Source organism: Sorex fumeus, unplaced genomic scaffold (genome assembly GCF_029834395.1).
Source record: "Sorex fumeus unplaced genomic scaffold, SorFum_2.1 ptg000098l, whole genome shotgun sequence".
NCBI lineage: Eukaryota > Metazoa > Chordata > Mammalia > Eulipotyphla > Soricidae > Sorex > Sorex fumeus.
The window spans coordinates 48648011-48670135 of record NW_026606155.1 but is presented as its reverse complement, the minus strand read 5'-3'; the positions used below and the strand labels follow the sequence as shown (position 1 = coordinate 48670135).

The 22125-nt window shown below is 36.6% G+C and overlaps 1 protein-coding gene across 1 annotated transcript in view; it reads right to left on the bottom strand.

Moving 5' to 3' along the window:
- Window positions 1-22125, bottom strand: part of MDGA2 (MAM domain containing glycosylphosphatidylinositol anchor 2) — an 873366-nt gene that overhangs the window by 99997 nt on the left and 751244 nt on the right. Inside the window, exon 9 of the mRNA XM_056133738.1 lies at window positions 8734-9003. Within this exon, the coding sequence (XP_055989713.1) occupies window positions 8734-9003 (270 nt within the window). The remainder of the gene's footprint in view (window positions 1-8733; window positions 9004-22125) is intronic.

Below are 22125 nucleotides of genomic sequence, written 5' to 3'. Positions count from 1 at the left end.
GGAAGTATTGCCATTTTGACAATGTTAATTCTCCTGATCCATGAGCAGGGGATATATTTCCATTTTCTCATGTCCTCTTTTATTTTCTGAAGAAGCGTTTTGTAGTTTTCTTTGTACAGGTCCTTTACTTCCTTAGTTAAGCTGATTCCTAGGTACTTGATTTTCTGGGGCACAATTGTGAACGGGATTGTTCTATTCATACCATTTTCTTCTCTCTCACTAATTGTGTATTGGAAACCCATGGACTTTTGGGTATTGATTTTACAGCATGCAACTTTACTATAAAAGTCTATTGTTTCTAGGAGTTTCTTGGTAGAGGATTTAGGGTTCTCTAAGCATAGTATCATATCATCTGCGAGTAGTGAGAGCTTGATTTCTTCCTTTCCTACCTGAATGCCCTTAATATCTTTTTCTTGCCTAACCGCTATTGCAAGTACTTCCAGTACTATATTGAACATCAGTGGAGAGAGTGGGCATCCTTGTCTCATCCCTGATCTTAGAGGGAAGGCTCTCAGTTTTTTCCCCATTGAGGATGATGCTTGCTGTAGGCTTGTGGAAGATGGCTTAAACTATATTGAGAAAAGTCCCCTCTATACCCATTTTTTGCGAGGCTTTTCATCATAAACAGGTGCTGGACCTTGTCAAATGCTTTCTCTACATCTATTGATATGATCATATGGTTTTTATCTCTTCTTTTGTTGATATGATAGATCATGTTGATTGATTTCTGAATGCTAAACCATCCTTGCATTCCCGGGATGAATTCCACTTGATCATGGCATATGATCTTTTTGATGAGTTGCTGGATTCTATTTGCTAATAGTTTGTTGAGGACCTTTGCATCTGTGTTCAGCCTGGATATCGGCCTGTAATTTTCTTTAGCTATTCTTGGGAAAATTTTCCTAAGAAAATTTCTTTTGCCCAAGAATAGCTAAAGCAATTCTTGAGAAAAAGAAAATGGGAGGAATCAACCTCCCTAACTTCAAACTCTACTACAAAGTAGTAATAATTAAAACAGCATGGCACTGGAACAAAGGCAGAGCTGCAGAACAGTGAAACAGGGTTAAATATACTGACATCTCCCCTCAAACATATGTCATTGAATCTTTGACAAGGGAGCAAAATATGTGAAGAGGAGCAAAGAAAGTCTCTTTAACAAATTGTGCTATAAAAACTGGACAGCGAAATGCAAAAAAAAAAAAATGGGCCCAGATCTCTGCCTAACACCATGTACAAAAGTAAGATCAAAATGGATTAAAGACCTCAACATCAGACCAGAATTCATAAGATACATTGAAGACAATGTTGGCAAAACTTTCCATGACATTGAAGCTAATGGTATCTTCAAAGATGTCATGCCACTGGCCAAACAAGTGAAAACAGAGATAGACAAATGGGACTATCTTAAACTAAGAAGCTTCTGCCCCTCAAAAGAAACAGTGACCAAAATACAAAGACAGTTTACAGAATGGGAATGGATATTTGCCGAATACACATCTGACAAGGGGTTGATATCAAGGATATACAAAGTACTGGTTGAACTCCACAAGAAGAAAACATTCAACCCCATCAAAATATGGGGTGAAAAATGAACAGAAACTTTCTCAAAGAAAAAATCTGATTGGCAAAAAGGCACATGAGAAAATGCTCTACATCACTAATCATCAGGGAGATGCAGACCAAAACAACAATGAGATATCATCTCACAACAAAGAGAACTGGGCCACATCCAAAAGAAAAAAAGCAACTGGTGTTTGCGCAGATGTGACGAGAAGGAGACCCTCCTTCACTGCTGGTGGAAATGCCGACTGGTTAAGCCCTTTTGGAAAAGAGTGTGGATGATTCTCAAAAAAATGAGAATTTGAGTTCCCATTTGACCCAGTAACACCACTCCTGGGAATATATCCCGGGGAGGCAAAAAAAGTATAGTCGAAGTGACATCTGCACTTGTTTGTTCGTTGCAGCACTCTTTACAATAGCCAGTATCTGGAAAAAACCTGAGTGCCCAAGAAAAGATGACTGGTTAAAGAAACGTTGGTACATCTACACAATGGAGTACTATGTAGCTGTTAGAAAATATAAAGTCATGAAATTTACATACAATTGGTACTACATGGAAAGTATCATGCTAAGTGAAAAGAGTCTGATAAGAGGGACAGACATAGAAAGACTGGGGAACATAAAGTAACAAAATAGGAAACTAACAACCAAGAATAGCCGAGACAAGTACCAGGAGGTTCACTCAATGGCTTTGAGGCCAGCCACACATGCTAGGGGAAAAGGCAGCTCAGATAGAGACGGGATCACCAAATAAAAGGTGTTGGGAGAATCCTCCCAGGATGGGAGATGCATGCTGAAAGTAGACTATAGACCGAACAGTATTGCCACTCAATGCCTCTCTTGCAAACCACAGTACCCAAAAGGAGAGAGAGAGAACAAAAAGAAATGTCCTGCCAAAGAGGCAGGGTGAGATTGGGGAAGGGGGGTGGGAGGGATACTGGGATCCGTGGTGGTGGAAAATGGGCACTCTTGGAGGGATGGGTGCTCGAACATTGAACTCAAAAATTTGTAAGTCTGCAACTGTACCTCATGGTGTTTCACTAATAAAAAAATAGAAAGTAAGCCTGGCTCATTATTTTCTAGACAGTAAGTTGTTTCTTCACTAAATCTTGGTGTTGTTCATATAATCTATCAACAGTTTATCTCCTCCTACAGCCTATTTAATCAAGATGCTGCAGACTGTATTATGCAATAGGTATAATATTTCAGTGCTGAATAATCTTTAGGGTCTTTGGTGAAGTACAGATTTTACCAACATGAAGAGCAGTAGGCTGCTTTCCTTCACAGGCCCCAAGTTTTACAGCTGTACCCTTGTTCCAATTAGCTTTTCAGGGAGCAGAAATAACCATTGTTTACAACAAAGCCAAGTTGTAAGAAAATACTGTGCCCATGCTTCGGGAACTTTGTTTGCTCATGGTGATAAAGCAGAGGATATGACAAGCAGTTCTATACAATTTGCAGGATTTTAAAGAGAGTGTTTTTTTAAATAGTAAGTAGAATTATGAATTGGTTATTTAAGGCTTCTATTTAAAAAAGAAGGAAAAAAACCCAAATACTCAGTTGTTTGGAAAAAAAAAGAACGAAATGGCATTTTCTCACTGTTTTTCCGGAGTTTGAAACCAAAGCGCTAGCAGAACAACACATTTTCCCTCCGTTGGTTTAATGTAGGACTAATCATTCTCCCAGCTCCTGTCAGCTCTAGAGTTGAATGTTTTATGGAGAATCTCTCCCTCAATACTTACTTGCTGTATTCTCCCTAAAAGTTTCCTCTGTCTCTCTCAAATAGAAGCATGTTGTTGCTTTGAGAACCACATAGCTGATTCAGTATAAGTTACTTCTCTGAACACTTGCTTTACCATATAAAGTAGTAGTCATGGATCCTAAGGCTGGTCTTATCTTACTGGGGATGGGGGCACTACTCAGTTCAATAAATCTTTTATTTTTACTTTGAAAGACTTTCACTCACCTGCTCTATATTCACTAAGCTTTTTCCATTAAAAAACAAACACATTTTTGGTAGGCAGGAGTGATAGCAGATCCTGGCAAAGTCCTTGTGGGGTATTCAATATGCCAAAAACAGTAACAATAACAGGTCTCAGTCCCCTGACCCCGAAAGAGCCTCTGATATGGGATCATTTGGAAGGATGAGTAAGCAGAGGCTGCTAAAATCTCAGGACTGGGACAAATAGAGACGTTAGTGGTGCCTGTTCGAGCAAATTGATGAATGACGGGATGACAGTGATACAGTGATACAGGAGGTAGTGCACAGCAGGTAGGGCACTAACCTTGCACACAGCCAACCCAGATTTGATCCCTGACACCCTATGTGGTCCCCCAAACCCACAAGTATTGATATGCGACTACAAGCTCAGAATTGAGCCTCAAGTCCTACCAGGTATGACCCCAAACAAACAAAAACATTCTTTTTGGCAAGTTTTTCCCAATCATTTACTCCTGGCCCCATCCCTCTGTTTATTCAAACACCCCAAATTGGTTGAACTGGGTAAATCTATGGGATAGTCTCTAAGAACATGTTATTTCATTCATGTTTGCAAATGCATGGATTTGGTTATGTTGTCCGAATTATTTTAAGAATAGCTTTTCCAAAATGAAAAAACCTGGGCCTTTTTAAACTTGTGATAATGCATAATTCATACTATGGGTGAAGTATTTGATTTAAAAGTGCACAACTAATTACTAACAAAACATTTGTGATTATTTATTAACATATGAGCTATAAATTTCACACAGGAAAATGGGCTTGATCTAATAAACCAAATTCCACATTTATTTTGATAGCTTTTGAAAATCCTCCCATATAAAGTCACAATTAATGAGTTACTAAGGCAGTTTTTGTTATTAAGGCAGTTCGCAGAACTTGAAGTACACAAACATACACACACAAATACACACATAGAGATAACAATATTAGCAGATGATATAAATGAATATCATGTTGGCAAGAACAGGGTGTCAGCACCAGGTGTCCAAACTTGAGCCTCACTCAATCTCCTTGTCAATCTCCAAAACACAGGTTAAGTACTCTGTAATAATGTAGATGATCTTCTCTGTCATGGACAACATACTATATGTTAGACCGATCAGTTTGCAAAGTGCTATTACTTACTTTCTTTCCATTTATAAGAAACGATTCTCAAACTCTCTGATTTCTTAATAAACACAACTCTATTCTGCTCTGTCCTCCCCCACACATCATAAATACATTATATAAAAGGAGAAATGAGTCTGATCTTTTGAGCTTCTCTGGGAGCTAAAATATGTATGAATGTGAAGGCTGACATTCTGTACATATTGTCGTGCAGCGAGATCAAATCCGCTTTGGGGACACTATATAACATCCCTGATGAATGATGTACAAAATAAGTGCAACAATAATTAAAAAAAGTTTTTCTTATTTAATCTGGATCTCAGGAAGTAAACAGTCGTGTCTTACAAGACACGCTTTGTTTGGATCGCAGGTGAGACAGTCCAAGTAGTAATGCACATGCCTTTTATGTGAAAGGCTATTTTGGATCCTTGACAACATATGTTCCCCTGAACATCGCTATGTGCAGATGGCCTCCATGTACCACTAGACCATGTAACATCACATCCACTGTGGAGCACGGTGACGGGCACTGGAACAAATAAGACCTGACCTTGTAAAGCAGTCCTGAAGCAAGGTTCCGCAGAAGGGAGTATCTGGGCAAATTGGCAAGAACAGGGTGTCAGCACCAGGTGCCCAGCCTTGAGCTTCACTCGACCAAAACACAGAAACTGTCCACTCGAACACTTGTCACATACGCCCAAAACACAGAAACTGTCATGTACGCTTAGCAAGTCATCCTAAGCGCAGCATCTAGCTTGAATGCAGAGTACGAGTGGTAATAGGCTGGTAATGCTAAACTTTATGTGATTGGATCTTCCTGTAAAGCCCAGACCCTCTATAAAATATGTGTGTATCTGGCAATAAAGTGGCCAGCCATCAGCTGCTCCCAGAGAATGGTTCTCTGTGTAGCCGTTATCCTTTGCCCCACATCTCCCCAAACCTGGCGGACAATGTGTCCGCGCACGTCGGGGAAAAAGTGTTCCCCAGAAATCCATGATCTGAAACACTGGTCTACCAGGACTAAGAGTTTTGCCTGGAACTCCCTTCCCCAAACTCCACGGGATGTGGTCCTATAAACATGTTTTTTTTTTTTTGGTCAATACAAAAAAAATTCTGTATATATAGAGAGAGCGTCAAAGATTTTTGAACTGTGGGGATTTCATAGGATGATTAAATAGGGCATATTTTAGTAGAATTAAGAGACCTTTGAAAATTTCTTCCAGAAGATTCAATATATGATTCAATATGATCACTGATTTCTTTATATAGTTTCTCAGATTGCATAGTATTTGGAATTTAATCATTTTCTTTTCTCCTTTTCAAAATTCTATTAGATTGTATGTGCAGCTCCTGAAACAATGAGGTTGACCTAAAGATTGAAAAGTTTCACACTGGAAACATTAATGCTTGAGGTTATTTCTTCTCTCTCTATGGGGCCAACAATAATAGGTTTATTTCTTTCTGCTGCTATTGAAATCTACTTACTGCACCCCATGGATCTGGAATGGGAGAATGGAGCTAGTATTTCTTCTGGTCTCAGCTTGTCTTCTAGTTCAAAAAATAGGATTTGGATCACATAATAGAGGGCAAATAAAAATCTTGTGGAGGCAGCATGGTCTAAACTAGCTGAGAGTTAGAAAACGGTGTCACCAAAGAAAATTAAAATGTGTACAGGGCTGAAAAAGTTTGAAGAAAGGGACATAGCTAATTTTATGCAATGCTTCTTATTTGGGGGTGGGGAGTGTTGAGGTGGATGCTAAAAGACAATAAGATGTCCTATGTGTACCAGCATGTGAAAAACAATAGCTTTTGAGGATTATTACTGTGTTTGGAAGACAGTATATAAAGAATGAAAGTATATAGAACCATTTAAATTATCTCTTGGATTAATATACTCTCTTTCCATAATAAATATTTCTCTAATAATATTTAGCCATGACAGATTAGGGATAATAGCAATTAGATTATCATGTAAATTGTATTGCCCTGGAAATTTTGGTTTTGTATCAATAGTTTACTAATCGTAGCAAAAAACCCTTCAGTTTGGGTAAGAGATATAGTAAATGGGTACAGCTCTTGCCTTCATTCAGAATTTCATTTCAACTAAATGTTAATAAAAAGGATTGTGTCAACACAAGGAAACCAATGTTGGTCTCCTTTGACCAACAACAAAAAGGGATGCAGTAATGAGAGCATATTCATGTTCTTTTGTTAGTTAATTATATTCATCAACCTAATAAAACATTTCAGGATGCAAAAAAGTATCTTAAGGATGTTTCTATTTAGATAGAGTTTTCTTAGAGTCTTCCCGTTGTTCATCAATTTGCTTGAGAGGGGCCCAGTAATGTCTCCAACATAAGACTTGTTGTTTCTGTGTTTGATATATTGAATGTGTCATGGGTAGCTTGCCAGGCTTTGCCGTGCAGGCGAGGTACTCTTGGTAGCTTGCCAGGCTCTCCGAGAAGGGTGGGGGACTCAAACCCGGCTTGGCCGGACTGGCTGCACGCAAGGCAAATGCCTTACCGCTGTGCTATTGCTCCAGAAGTCATTAATAAGAGTTTGTGCTAGCATTTAACTATAATCATTGCTATTACCTTTCAATAATTACCTTGCAATTACCTTTCAATAGACTGACGGTTTACTAGTAAAATACTCTATTACAACTAATGAGAACAAGATAATAATAAGAAGGAATTTCCTTTTCATTTATATCTAAATTGAAGCTCAAAAATGGCAGTTCTGGTCTAGAAACATAGTATATGGGTTAAGGTGTTAGCCTTGCATGCAGCTCACCCTGAATGGATCATGGCTTTATCAGGACTGATCCTTGGTTACAGAGCCAAGAGTAATCCCTGAACACTGCCAGTATTCTTCTTTGCAAAGAGTTTTAATAAATTCAAAAATTTAAGTACCTGAGATTTTATACTTATTAGATCTAATACGTTGAAAAATGACAAATATCAATATGCCTAATTATCCATATGACTAATTACATGCCAGATAGAATTTATTGTTTTCCTTAAATGTTTTTTAAAATTGATAAGGCAAGGACAAAAATACAGATACACAAAGGAAGAGAAAAAAAGAGAAAGCTCTCTTTCTGCTTTTTATAAAACCAAAGCAGGGGTCAGCTCATAAGAGACTTTTTTACTGCAGAAGAAAATACAGACTGATATTTGCAGTTTGGTATAAATAAAGGTGTTAATATTTGTTACTAAAGTACTGAAAATAAGCAATCTCATCAACAAACCTACTTAAATTCACATAAACTTACATGTACTTTTATAGACATATAAACTATTTTAACTACTAAGATAAAGTAGCTTTTTGGAAATTGATCAGAAGTTCTAACTGGAATAGTCAAGCTGTTTATAGTTTGCTCTATAATTCAACAAAATGCTTTACTTTTTCAACTGGCATAAGCCGAAGATCCTTTGAGCTAATATGTGTGGATCCATGCATGATAGATTAATGTAGCAATGTTTATGGTTAGATGATAATGGTTTAAAGAGATGGAGGGTACAGCATGCATAAGGCCTTGAATTTAATGCCCATGATGGCATGGTCCCCAAAACTGAAAGGGCTCAGATACATAGGTAGTGTCAAGGAATAATAGAGCTAAATGTTCAAACCACAGAGACGCAACGCTGATATAATGAAACCCAGATTTTAATAACCAGATTTAAAAGGTATCTGTGAAGATGGCAGAGTAGGTGAGGGTAAGTGGGTAGGAGAGGGAATATGGGAATAATTGTGGAAGAACATTGACACTGGTGGTGGGGTTGGTGATGGAACAGTGTATGTCAGAGGCGCAACTATGAATAATTTAATAATTCATACTGCTTTATCAAAATACAATTTTGGAAAGAAAAGAAGGTAAAGTGTAGTCTTGGTGGCTTCTGACACTTATAGGTTTAACTCTGGTGGTAAATGAAAACCAGCCTCAAGCACCAAAGCACCAGGTCTTGCACTAAATTATCAAGTGGGCTGGAGTGCTCCTTCAAAGACAGAACAGGAGCCTCAGAGACATAAATAACCTAAAAGTGAAATATTTGTAATCTTACCTGTAACAAGAAAGCTGCATCGCCCAGCTCCAGCTTCATTTATGATGCTACAATTATACACCCCGTAGTTTTCATTGGAAAGGCTCTTCACTGGATACTCCGTGTATTCTTGGGAGTCAAACTGACCAGTCCTTAGTAATTTGTTGCCCAAACGCCACTCATAGGTCAGCACCCTTATTGGATAGGCTCTCAGCACGCGGCAGCTCATAGTGACACTCCGATCTTGTCCTTGTCGAATTTCCAGGAAAGCCGGTTCCACAGCAGGAGGGTCTGTACAAAAGAAATGTTAAAACTTAAAATTTTTGGTTGCAATAAACCAAAGGCTATTTTTTGTGACAAGCAATTTTAAAAACATATTCAAGGACAGGAAAGGAGGTGGAGAGAAAACATATTCAGGCTGCAAAATGATTTCCTGAGTGTGGGCAGGTAATGAGACTCATTGCTCTAAAGAAGCATTTGCAGGTGAAACTAACAGTTTGTTTTTCCTTGCTAGCTGTGAAACAAACGCAGAAACCTTGTAATTCTCTTTGGTTTATACTCTTAGCAACCAAGTGATGCTCTGAGTAAGAAATACAATCTCCAGACTTAGCATGAGACTTCATGGAGCAGAGAAAGCTTGATTTTCAAATCAGTGAATCCTACTATTCTCATGTAAGGTGAAGTGCTGAGCTTTCTGGGAATTTGTCACTTTATAGAATTGTAATAAAAATAGATAAATTAATTTCTGAAATTATTCGGTTTTATTTTACTTGATTTTCATTCAAAATCTTCATGTGCAAACCTTAAGAAAACTTTGCAAACTATACAACAGGCATAAAGAGCTTTCAACCCACTGTGGTGGCTCATTTATCTTGCTGAATTGTGATTTTTCCCCCCATGTAATTAAAACTTGCTACATTAGTTGCCTAACCTTTTGTTTATTGAGGGAAATATTTCTGAAAGGTGTTATATATTTTTCTCATTACTTAGAACAAGCAAAATAAAGGAAAATATATAACACTTTTTGACTCTCATTGGTCACAGTAAATTATTTCTTGGATACTAATTATGTGATGATCCATGATCAAGTAAATTATATCATTTCCTTGATTAAGGAAACTGTGTAACTGCCCAAAATTGCACACATTCATCACATTCCATCCTTGATTTGATATATGCAACATCCTATGAAGTTATGCAGCATACAGACTGCATAGTTCCACCTGGTAACCCTTTCACCAAGACACTACAAAGTTGCATTACTAGCACACCAAAAGCACCATCTGACATTATATATTTCAGTAAAACCACTGTTTTATATTATTGCTCTCCTTTTCCATTGCTAATATATTGCCTGGCTCTTCTTAAGTTTTCCATACTTTAAAACTACACTACTAATATATGAGCTCAATTCTGACATCCTCCAATAAGACTAATGAAAACACTCTTACAGATTAAGAAAAAATCCTACCTACATTATGTTTATGGTCTAACACAGAAGGTAGATACTGAAATGACATTTTACTAAACTGAAGTGCAAAAACACAATTCTAGAGAAAGAAGTGAGTGATATGGAGAAATGACTAGGCAATGTTTTCTAAGGATACTTGAGTTGTATCTTCCAGGCATTATAGGAAATATATATTCCAGCAATAGAGATCATATATGCAAAAGTAAAGAGAAGTTTGAGAGGAACACAGAATTTATGAAAGCACAAATGAAAAAGCATAGTTGATAAACAAAAGATGCTTGAGGGTTTACGAAGACATACAGGTGTGGAGACTCCAGCCAAGAATCCTTGGAAGTTATAAAATTTGGAGGATATAATGGGGAGTGGAATGGTCTTTTAATTTTTAATGAAAGGTTTGTATGACTAAACTCTGGCAGGAAGAATAAGAACTAAAAGGAAAAAAATCCAGTTGCAAATTCTACTGCATAATGGAGGGAGTTACCAAGTAGGGCGGAAGATTAGTGAGTTGAAGAGATGGTGAATATGGTGCATTTGCATACCTATTTGTTAATCAGATAGTTAAAATACAAACTAAGCAAGTATCACTATTTTTCTAAACATGTGGACTGTGTTTTACTATCATTTGCTTAGGATTTTTTAAAAATTAATTGAATCATGGTTAGAGAAATAGTTTATGTTTTCAGTTCTCTGTATTTTGTTAAAATCTATTTTAGTATACAAAATTTGATTCTCTTCTTTGTGTGCCTATTTTCAAGGAAAAATATTTTGCCTGTTTTCAAAGAAGGAATAGTCTGCAGTTGGATCTATTAGGTCAATGCTTGGCCAACCGATAACAGTTTTGCAAAGCATCTATATAATTACTGGAGTTTCTGAATCTACTTATTCTCTTATAAGAATGTGTTAAACTCTTCCTGTGAAGTAGTAGTTTAAAAAATAGTTTTCTCTAGTACTACTCTAGTAATATTCCTATTTTATTTTTTTCTGATAGCAATACAAGTTTTTATTAACAAAGTAGAAAAATAACTACTTAACCTTACAATGAATGCAATTGTTGGAAGAACAGAAACAATAAAACTTGAAGTGAAATTTTTAAAAAAAAAACATAGTTTGAGCAAGAATATAAAGGATCTGTGAATCCCTGCTCTAAATTACATGTCTTGGTTTTGGTACCACTCTTTCCCTAGGCCAATGAAACAAAAGACATAATGGTTTGAAAAGGAGCTCTGTTGGCATTAAGCTGACAGGTTGGTAGATGGTGACACAGGTCATCAAAACAATCATCTTGTCTGTATTGTCAACAAGAAAGAGTTTTATAGAGAAAAAAAGAGATAAAACTGATTTTAAGTAAGGATGATTTATTTCGATTATTATCATCCCCATATTAGTCTATATATTTGAGGCATACTAATAAGTAAATGTAAATTTAAAATATTTTCATGCCCATTAATATTTTGCAGATTTTATAAGTGTGAAGTGATTTTCTATATATCTATAACATTTTATTATTTTAAATTATTTTACCTCTATAAATAATCATCCTGGTATTAATTTAGTAGCTTCATGATATATATTTTTCATTTTTATATATTATCTTTATATTTTATTTTATATGAATATATTTTGAACAATATGTTTTCATTTCAAAAACATCTGACAAAATTTTAGTTTTTTTAAAATTACCTAGTACTTTATTCATTTACATTTACTGTAACAATATACTTAGGTCAAAATATGTTTTCTTATTTTTTACTTTACTTTTTTACATGTGTGTGTATTTGTGTGTGCATGTGTGTGTGTGTGTATGTGTGTGTGTGTGTGTGTAACTGGTGTTTTCCAATGTGGACAATGCTTTCCCCCAGGATCATTGGAATGATCTAGGGATCTCAAGAGATTCATATACAATTGTTTGGAGAGGTGGTTTCTGTCTATTTGCTTATAAAAGGTAGATTCCTGGGAAGCACGAAGCAAACTTTTTCTAAAAAAGGGTGGAAGGCGAAATAAGTTCTGAACTTCTGTGTGGATTACATCATTTTTCCAGAACTTTTCTTGATTCTTGTTGGGACTTTAGTTAAGCTGCTTGTATTATTTTATTTATTATACTAAAGCACAGAACATGCACATTTAAATTATGCAAAATATCAATTAAGTAATCTTTGTCATCTTCTTGGTTCCTGAGAACACTTCACATTTAGTTCCTATTTTGCAATATTACTGTCCATGCACCTTAATTTTTTCTTGCTATTATAAAGTCAATGAATCTTTTAACTTTGAACCTGCACCAATTTTTAGAATTATCCAGATACATGCCAACTTACCCTAATTCCTTATATTCTTATAGACTACTCAAATCTGTGATTACTTTCCTTTTCAAAGTACATCCTTTAAAAGTATCTTTTGGAGGGACAGAAAAACAGTCCAGCAAGTAGGGTGCTTGCCTTGCATGCTGCAGACCTGGGTTCAATCTCTTTAAATTCATTCTTTTTGTGGGGGGAGAGTGGAGCAACATCTAACTGTGCTCAAAACCCGGTGCTCAGGGATCATTCGTGACAGTGCTTGTCATACTGTCTGTGATTCCTGGGATTGAAAAGGGGTTGGTACACATGCAAATCAAGCATCTTACTCTCTGTACTAGACCTCCAGCCCAAAGTTTTATATTTTAAGAAATTACTAAATGATCCATATACTACTATGTTATATTGGTGCGTGAGAAGCAGAAGAATATCCTGGCAAGCACCAACCAATATCTTAACTCACTAGCTATTAGATATTAGATAATTAGAAATAGTAATATTTCTATTCCTTTTAACTCCTACTAAGGGTAGTTTATTACCATCAACAGACAACTGACACAGAGGTCTTTAAACTTTCATATTTTATCAGTTTTATATTTTAAATGAAGCTTGTGTATGGTAAGGCAGAAGTATAAAGGGACAAGCAGTAGATAGAACACAATTTAAGAACCAGATCATAGTCCTCAAGCTATTTCTGAAAGAAATGAATTCAGAAGTCATGGGAGAAGACTGTCAGTGGACTAATTTACTGGCAAAACATGATAACCAGAAATACAAGTACATTAGAATCACAGAGCATATAAGAAAGTTGCTGTCAATAAATATATTTTATGGTACTTAATATTTTATTGGTAAAGTAATTTGGAATGATTAGATTAAAAATGCAGTCACTTGGACAAAACACTGAAGGTGACTAATGATACAGTTATCAAATAAAGTAGCATAAATAAAAATATTTACTCTCAAGTTAGAGTTGCATTTGTGTAACAAAACTAAGATTTATTCAATTGCTTACTTTCTCCCTGTGAATGACAAAAATTATCAATGTAGCAACTGTACTTAGGAAAATACCCCAAATACATATTTACTATTTAAAATATTTTTGTGATAATGCTTTGAATGTGTCAATCAGTTACATATTTTCAAACAATTATCTTTTTTAACCTCACTATTTAGAAGTATGTCATTTATTCAAATGCAGAAGGAATCAGTTATGTCCTACATAGATATTTGGTAGTACTGAGTTACAACTCTTCAAATACATTGTTTGTGTTTTTTTTTTTGATTGTTTTTCTGTTTTTGGTTTTTTTTTTTAGGTTTTTTTTTTTTGCCACACTTGCTGTGCTCAGGAACTGCTCCTGGTACTGTGCTCAGGTAATATTATTGGTAGTGCCCGCTCCTCTCTGGAAAGAAAGATGGCGGCCGCACGGGAGCCTTGTGGACAGCAGGTTTGAGCCGGGCTCGGCGGGAGCGGCGGGGACCTCATGGGAAGGGGGGCTTTGTGGGCCGTCCCCCACGCCCCACCGAGGTCTCCAGCTGCCCCCCACGAGCGGCTCTCCGGCACGGCCTCGACTCCAGGGCACAGAAGCCAGTCTCTTAACTATCTAACTTTTAATAGAAATTCTTCCAGGGTCAATAAGTAAAATAGCAGAAATTCAAAACCGCGCAGCCGCTATTGCGGCCGCATGACATCATTTTATTCTTAAACCAAGTTGTAGAAAGCAAATCATTTCACAACGCTGTTTCAGCATAACTGATTGTGGGGGGTGGGTCGTAAACTCTAAACAATAATTGTGCATCTTCTATCGAAACAATCTATCTAGTCAAAGTAGATAGAGTATTAACTAGAACTCATCTGCCTCACAAGAACTGGGAGGGGTGGGAGGTGGGGGTCTATTGGGGTTCGGGGTTAAAAATAAGTATTGGTAAACGGAAATGTGTTTGATATTTACATGACTGAGACCTAAACCCGAAAGCTCTGTAACTTTTCCCACAGTGATTCAATAAATAAATAAATTTAAAAAAAAATATTATTGGTAGTGCCCAGGTTACTACATACCAATATGCAGTGCCAGTAATTAAAAAGAGCTTGTTTTCATCCAAAGCTTTGACCTTGTACTATCTCTCTGGACCAAAAGCAGTGTGTTTCATTATTTTTTAAAATTATTATTATTATTTTTTGCTTTTTGGGTCACACCCGGTCATGTTCAGGAATTACTCCTGGTTCTGTCTCAGGAATTACTTCTGGAGGTGCTCAGGGGACCATATGGGATGCTGGGAATCAAGCCCAGGTTGGTCACGTGCAAGGCAAATGCCCTACCCGCTGTGCTATGGCTCCAGCCCCAGCAGGGTGTTTTAATAAAGTTTAATGTACTAGGTGTTGGAAATCACTCCTAAATGAAGTAATAATTACTGCTTTTAAACTACTGCACAAGGTATTTGGATTTTAGGGTGGCTTCTTAACATCAAAAGAAAAAAAAACAAAATGAAACAAAAATAAATACATAAAACAAAAAAAAATCTTAGAGAATATAAAATTGAGTTTATTCATTAAAAGCCAATTTCTCTAGCCTATGAAAATATTCTGTGATAGGAGGTTCACTTAAAACTTGCTATTAATGAGCTCATCATTCTTTGACAGAGCCAGTATGAAGAGCAGACCTTGCAGTTATGATTAAATGATACAGTGTGAAGACTGAATCTGATGAAAGCAAGCTTCAGGTGTCCAATAAATTAGAATTCACTATTTTGATCACATTTTCATGCTGTAAGAATGTTCATGTAGGGACTGGAGCAATAGCACAGCAGATAGGCCTTGCACGCAGTCAACCCGGGTTCGATTCCCAGCATCCTATATGGTTCCCTGAGCACTGCCAGCGGTAATTCCTGAGTGTAGAGCCAGGAGTAAACCCTGTGCATTGCCAGGTATAACCCAAAAAGCCAAAAAAAAATAATGTTGATGCATGCTTTTTCATGAGATACTTAATTTTAAGAAACTGAAATACATCAAAATATTGTAAGGAAAAGGTCTCTATATATATACATTCATACATACATACATAGTTTAAAACTAGAATTGCTGAGAATTAAAGATATTTATTTTAAGCAAAATTATTCTAAAATTATATTATTATACTAAAAGTGCTCAATTATATCAGAAATCCTTGGTTCAAAAGTTTTTCAAACTATTTCCTCATACATATACTAAATAATTATGATATAAATAACCATGTTTGATTTTTAATATCTACTGACTACTAGTTATTGCATTAAAGCATTCACATAGTTTATATGTGTATAAGAGCAGCTCATTTTGAAGACAGTAGTGAATCACAGGAAGTTAAGCAAAGTCACCCAGCTAAAAAGTAGCAGAATGAGTATTCAAATGAGGCAATAAAGTTTCACATTACGTACCCTTAAAAACAGGTTATGTTCCCAGGTTCGATTCCCAGCATCCCATGTGTTCCCCTGAGCACCTCCAGGAGTAATTCCTGAGTGCATGAGCCAGGAGTAACCCCCGTGCATTGCTGGGTGTAACCCGAAAAGCAAAAATTAAATTAAATTAAATTAAAATTAAAAAAACAGGTTATGTTTCAATTTCAAACACAGCAATGTGGTACAATTTATCTTTTCTTGAAAGAAGATTTTGGAAAAATTTGACCCATTTGTTATTTAGAGGTCATTTAAATAGATGTTGACCTATTCAAATCTTGTTTGAATTTAGATACTAACATCAGTCAGAGTGAAATCAAGTTCACAACACAACTTCTAGGTCAAAGAACAATGCAATGATACAGATTTTAATCTAGACTCAAATTGTACTTATATAGCAATGTACTTCTTGTACTTCTTTTTTTTTTCTTTTTGCTTTTGTGGTCACACCCGGCAATGCACAGGGGTTACTCCTGGCTCTGCACTCAGGAATTACCCCTGGCGGTGCTCAGGGCACCACATGGGATGCTGGGAATCGAACCTGGGTCGGCCGGGTGCAAAGCAAACTCCCTACCAGTGTGCTACTGCTCCAGCCCCAGCAATGTACTTTATAGGCTGTACATGTATTACTGTATACAATGAGTACATATAGAAGAAAAGCTCTCGAAAAAAAAGTGCACCCTTTGAAAGTGATTAAGGATTTTGTTTGGAATGAAATCAGGAAGTAAAAAGTGCTCACTAAAATTCTGAATAGCTTTTTCTCTTTTTATGCTTACTAGTTTCAGACACTTGGAAAAATATTTTGATTGGAGAGAACATTCCAATATTTAATACTAAATACAAGATTAACATTTGGTATAAGCAATAAAAGAACATTGGAGTATAATATAAATTAATATATATTTCTAAATAAGGAAATCAGAGACAAATTTGTGAGTTGTAAAATATGTATGAATATACTTCTTCATGATCACGATCATCCTGTTGTTCGTCGATCGCCTCGAGCAGCCATCAATAACGTCTCCTTCTTCCTACCCCTGAGATTTTAAAAGAGCCATTTCAATGCTCTTTCAGGGTTAGGAGAATGAGACCCATCATTGTTACTGGTATTTGGCATATTGAGTACAACACGGGAAGTTTGCCAGACTCTGCCGCGCAGGCAGGATACTTTCCGTAGCCTGCCAGGTTCTCCAAAGGGAAAAAAGAGATAATAAGATGTTGCATGGCCGCAAATGCTACTTATTTGAAGAATAAGAAGAATATACTTCTTATTTGAAAAAAATAGCTAGATTCCAATATACACCAGAACTGCAAACAGAGTAATATTTTGGATTTTTAAATAATATAGATTAAATAATAAATTCAGAAATACAGTTAAAAATAAACTTTAAATGAACAATACTATTACTTTCACATTTTGGAGGGGCTTCTTATGTGTGGGGCCCAAGGGCCACTCCTAGACATACTTAGCTATTCAGTTCAGAGATTCAGTGCTCGGCTGAGGAGTCAGTGCTCTTGTGCTCTGTGGTACAGGGAACCACAGAGTGAACCTGGCAGTGTCTGGGGTCCAGAGCCACACCTGAAGATGTTTTGTTCATGTGGTGCTTAGGAAGGATTCCAGGTTGAGTGAAGGCAAGGCATGCTCCCTACATCCTATACTATCTCCCACCATTAATATATATCATTTTCAGAGGGTTTGATTTTAAGGAAAGTATAAGACTATGGCTGATAAATATACAAAGAGCTGTCTTCAGGTTCACTGTCATCACTGTAATCCTATTGATTGTGGAATTACTTGAGAGGGTGCCAGTAACGTCTCTTCCTCCTAGTCCTGAGATTTTAGCAGTCTCTTCTTACTAGTCTTTTTCCAATGATTGGAGGCTCTTTCAGGTTCAGGGGAATAAGATCTGTTGTCATTACTGTATTTGGCATATCATATACACCATGGGGAGGTTACCAGGCTCTGCCTGTGCAGACAGGATACTCTCAGTAGCTTGCTGGGCTCTCGAGAGGCATATATTTACATATTTTTCTCTATGATTCATTCCCTACTGTCTGAACATCAGATATGGTCTAGTAATTGTGGAAAATGGGTAGGAAGTGTCTTATAATGTGTTGCACGCTGAGCGGTCTGGAAAGAGCGGCCTGGACCGTGTTGATGGTTGCGTAGTGGAGGACGGCTGTTGGGGCTGGGTCCCTTGGGATGGGGAGGGCTCTCACCTGCCCCACAGCCGGGAAGTCTGGTGGTATGGTTCTGGGAGCCTCATTTTATACTCTCATCTGGGAGGAGCGTCCTGAGTTCTGGAGGGTGGTCAGATCTTCAGTTTACTTAGGGTTAAAATGCAATGCTCCCCTCTTTGGGAAACTTCAGTATAAATATTGTTCTAGTTATCTTGAGTTCCTAATTTTAATAGGGATGGTGCTACACGTATAGATTAGGGTCATTTCATATGTATGTGTATAATTATTGAAGTAACTTGTTTAAAATGGTAAAACTGCTTATGGTTTCAATGTACCATGTTATCAAAACAAGCCACCCATCAAATGCATATATCCTCCTACTACTGTCCACTGGACCCTTCGCTTTCAATCTCTACTGTAGCACTGTCTGTAGCACTGTCCTCCCATTCTTCATCGATTTGCTCGAGCGGGCACCAGTAACATCTCCACTGTGAGACTTATTATTTTCGGCATATCGAATACTCCGTGGGGAGCTTGCCAGGCTCTGCTGTGCGGGATGCTAATATACACCCTTGCCCCCCGTCCCCCCAAAGAAAGCCTACATTTTCTTCCTGTTTGTGTTTTCATTTCCACGTCTGTCTTAGATCTAGGCAGCCTTATTTACTTTTGGTTTTTGGGCCACACTCAGCAGTGCTCAAGGGTGTGCCTGGTAGGCTTGGGGAACCATATGGGGTCCAGGAATGGAACCCAGGTCAGCTATGTACCAAGCAAACACCATACCCACTGTACTCTCTCTGCCCCACCCCCCAAGTCAATTTATTTTGGCTGTAGGATCTGGGGACTTGAGGACCATCCCCACCTCTGTATTCAAGAGTCACTTCTGGCAGTACTCAAACGACCAGATAGAGGCTTAGGACTGAATCAGGGTTGGCTGCGTGCAAAGAAGCACCTTAACAACTACATCTTCAAATCATTTCATCTGAACATGTTATTTTGGGGGATAACTGGAATTACTGGATATATGTATATATATACATATATGTATGTATGTATGTATATATATATATGTTTCTAAAATAAGTTGCTTTTGGGACCATATGGGGACCATATGGGGTGCCAGGGACCAAATCCTGGTCAGCCAGGTACAAGGCAAGCACCCTCCCCGCTGTACTTGCTCCAAAATAAGCAGTTTTTAAGGAATCATCAACTTGCTATTTCTGATTAATGTCATGGTTAAAAGCAAGTACATTGATGAAGAGATTGATGTGAAATAGAAAGCAACTTCAATCTCTACACCCTTGGTAATCTCCCTTCTGATGTCAGATTCTAAATGCCTGGACATTGCTTATTTCTTGCTTCTTAAAAATTTTATGTAACACATATGAGTGAAATCATAGATCATTTATTATCAGGATATTATTTATTTATTTATTTTGTAGTCCCATTTGTTTATTTTTTTCTTTTTTTTTAATTGAATCACTGTCACTGTAAGATACAATTATAAAGCTTTCAAGATTTTCAGTCATACAGTGTTCCAACACCCATCTTTCTTCCAGTGTACATTTCCCACCACAAATAACAACCCCTCCCCGACCCCGGATTCCTCCCACCATTGACCCCACCACCTGCCTCTATGTCAGGCCCTTTTTTCTCTCCCTTCTCTCCTCTCTCTTCTCTCTCTCTCTCTTTCTCTCTCTCTCTCTCTCTTTCCTTTTGTGTATTATTTTTTGCAATGCAGATACCAAGAGGCCATCATGATCGTGTTTGGTTGTTTGTCCACTTTCAGCACACATCATCAGTTTGGAGCGATCTTTTCCAACCATTATTGTCATAATGTTCCCTTCTCTAGGACATTAAATATTCTTATACCAAACGTTATTCAGTAAAATTATTTTTTACCCTTTGTTAATATTTGTTTTAAAATATTAAGAATCCTGTTATTAACTGAAACAGAAATACTTATATGATAGATAAGAAATTAAAGATATATCAATTAATACATTCTATATTGACCAATATAAAGAGTGAAGCTGCCATATTTAGTAATTGATCACATTTTCTTTTTATCTTGCTCCCTCTCTTTCTGCTCTCCCTTCCCCACCCTCTTATTCTTCCTTTCCCTTCCCCCCCATTCTTTTTTTCTGCATGTGCTATGTATTTTAAGTCTTTTCATGGTCTTTCAATGATATTCAGCTTAGTAATAAGGAAATTGAAATTCTAAGAGAGATGAATCTGAGTAATATTTACAACCACTAGGAATACAAAACATTTTGAATCCAAGCTACTTATTTATGAAAATGTCCTTCACATATATAATGATATTTCATTATGAAAAATTCCTCTGGAAAGGATAATTCTACGCCCTTATCCAATTCTACTTTACTGAGTAGAATTCAGTCTAACTGCTCTATCACATATAATCATAGCCCAAGTTTTATTTAATAAATTATAAGGCTTTTATAAAAATATACATGACAAACTGAAGAATAAAAGAAAAAGTCTGAATAAAAACAAACCATACACATACACACACTCATAAACACATACACATACACGTGTGCATGCACACACATATGTATTATATGGATAAATTATTTAGGGCCTGCCTTTTAGCTTAAAAAGACAAAAGGCAAGTTTGAACTCATTTTAAATTTTTAAAATCTATTTAAAATAAAATAATACAGTCAAGACTTATGTGTTCTCTTTTTCTGATAAGTAACACAACAGTACAGTATACTAATAATCATTTCCAATTTTCAAAAAATGTGTCTATATTTGAAGTGTCAGATGATTGCATTGGCATGTTTTTACTATTTTGTTTTATAAAACTCTTATCCTAATAAATTCCCAGCAACATACATCTGGTAATAATTTCAATAAAAACACTAAGATACAATACTTATTCATACTGACTTACACTTGTGTTTTAATTATTATTTGGGGATAGGGAGAACACTTAACATGGGAATAATTGAGATATGTTAACTATGTCCTCCCTTCAAGTGAAATTTGAGAAAAAGGTTAAAAACAGAGAGAAGCAGATCACATTAACAGTATAATTATTCAACAGTTATGCTAAAGGTTATCATTTGGAGTGATGCTATTAGAGGCCAAAGAGATAGTATAGCTGTCAGGACACTTGCTTTATAAGAGACTGACCATGTTCAATCCCTGGAAACCGTTATGGTCACCCAAACATTTCAAGGAATGTTCCTTGAGCACAGAGCCAGGACCAAATGTGATCCAAAACCAATATGGAGACAGACAGACAGAGAGAGAGAGAGAGAAAGAGAGAGAGAGAGATAAAATGTATTGGTCTGAGTTCTAGTGCTAACTGAAAAACTTAAAATCCTTTAATGAGCTAAAGAGGTTACTAATATGTAACATCTATATCATAGAAGACTCTTACTGTCAGCTGATGACTGGAAAATTCAAGATTGCATGAACGATTGTACAGCATATTTTGTGAATGACATTGATCTTGCTTTCATTTTACACACCCCTAGAAATGATTATTTGGAAAAAGTCTCAATTAGGTAAGCCTTGAGCTATACTAATAAATGAATGTTTTACTTGGTGTCAGGAATTGAGACCAAGGTCTCAAAATGCAAAGCAAGTTTTCTATTGTTGAAACATATCCGTTGGCCCCCAACATATATTTAAATTGTTACCTTTTATACCAGCAAGCTCACTCTATATAGTTAATTTATATACTGATTATGTTAATTAAATAAAGTTTAATTATGATAATAGTGTAAGGAATAATAAGTTCATTAAAAAGTTAATTAATAAGTAATAAGTTCATTAATACTTTATATATCATATATGAGGATAATTTAGATAATTAACAGGATGACAAACTTCGTGCACATATAAATTTCCAGAAGTAGAGGGATTCAGAAAAAGTTATCCTTGAAAATATTACTAAGAAAGTATAAAACCTAGAGACTCACAAAAAAATCTTGAAAGAGATCAACACACTGTAGAGCTGACTCCAGACCCCATGCCAGGCTGAACTTCATATCCGCGGCACCCGAG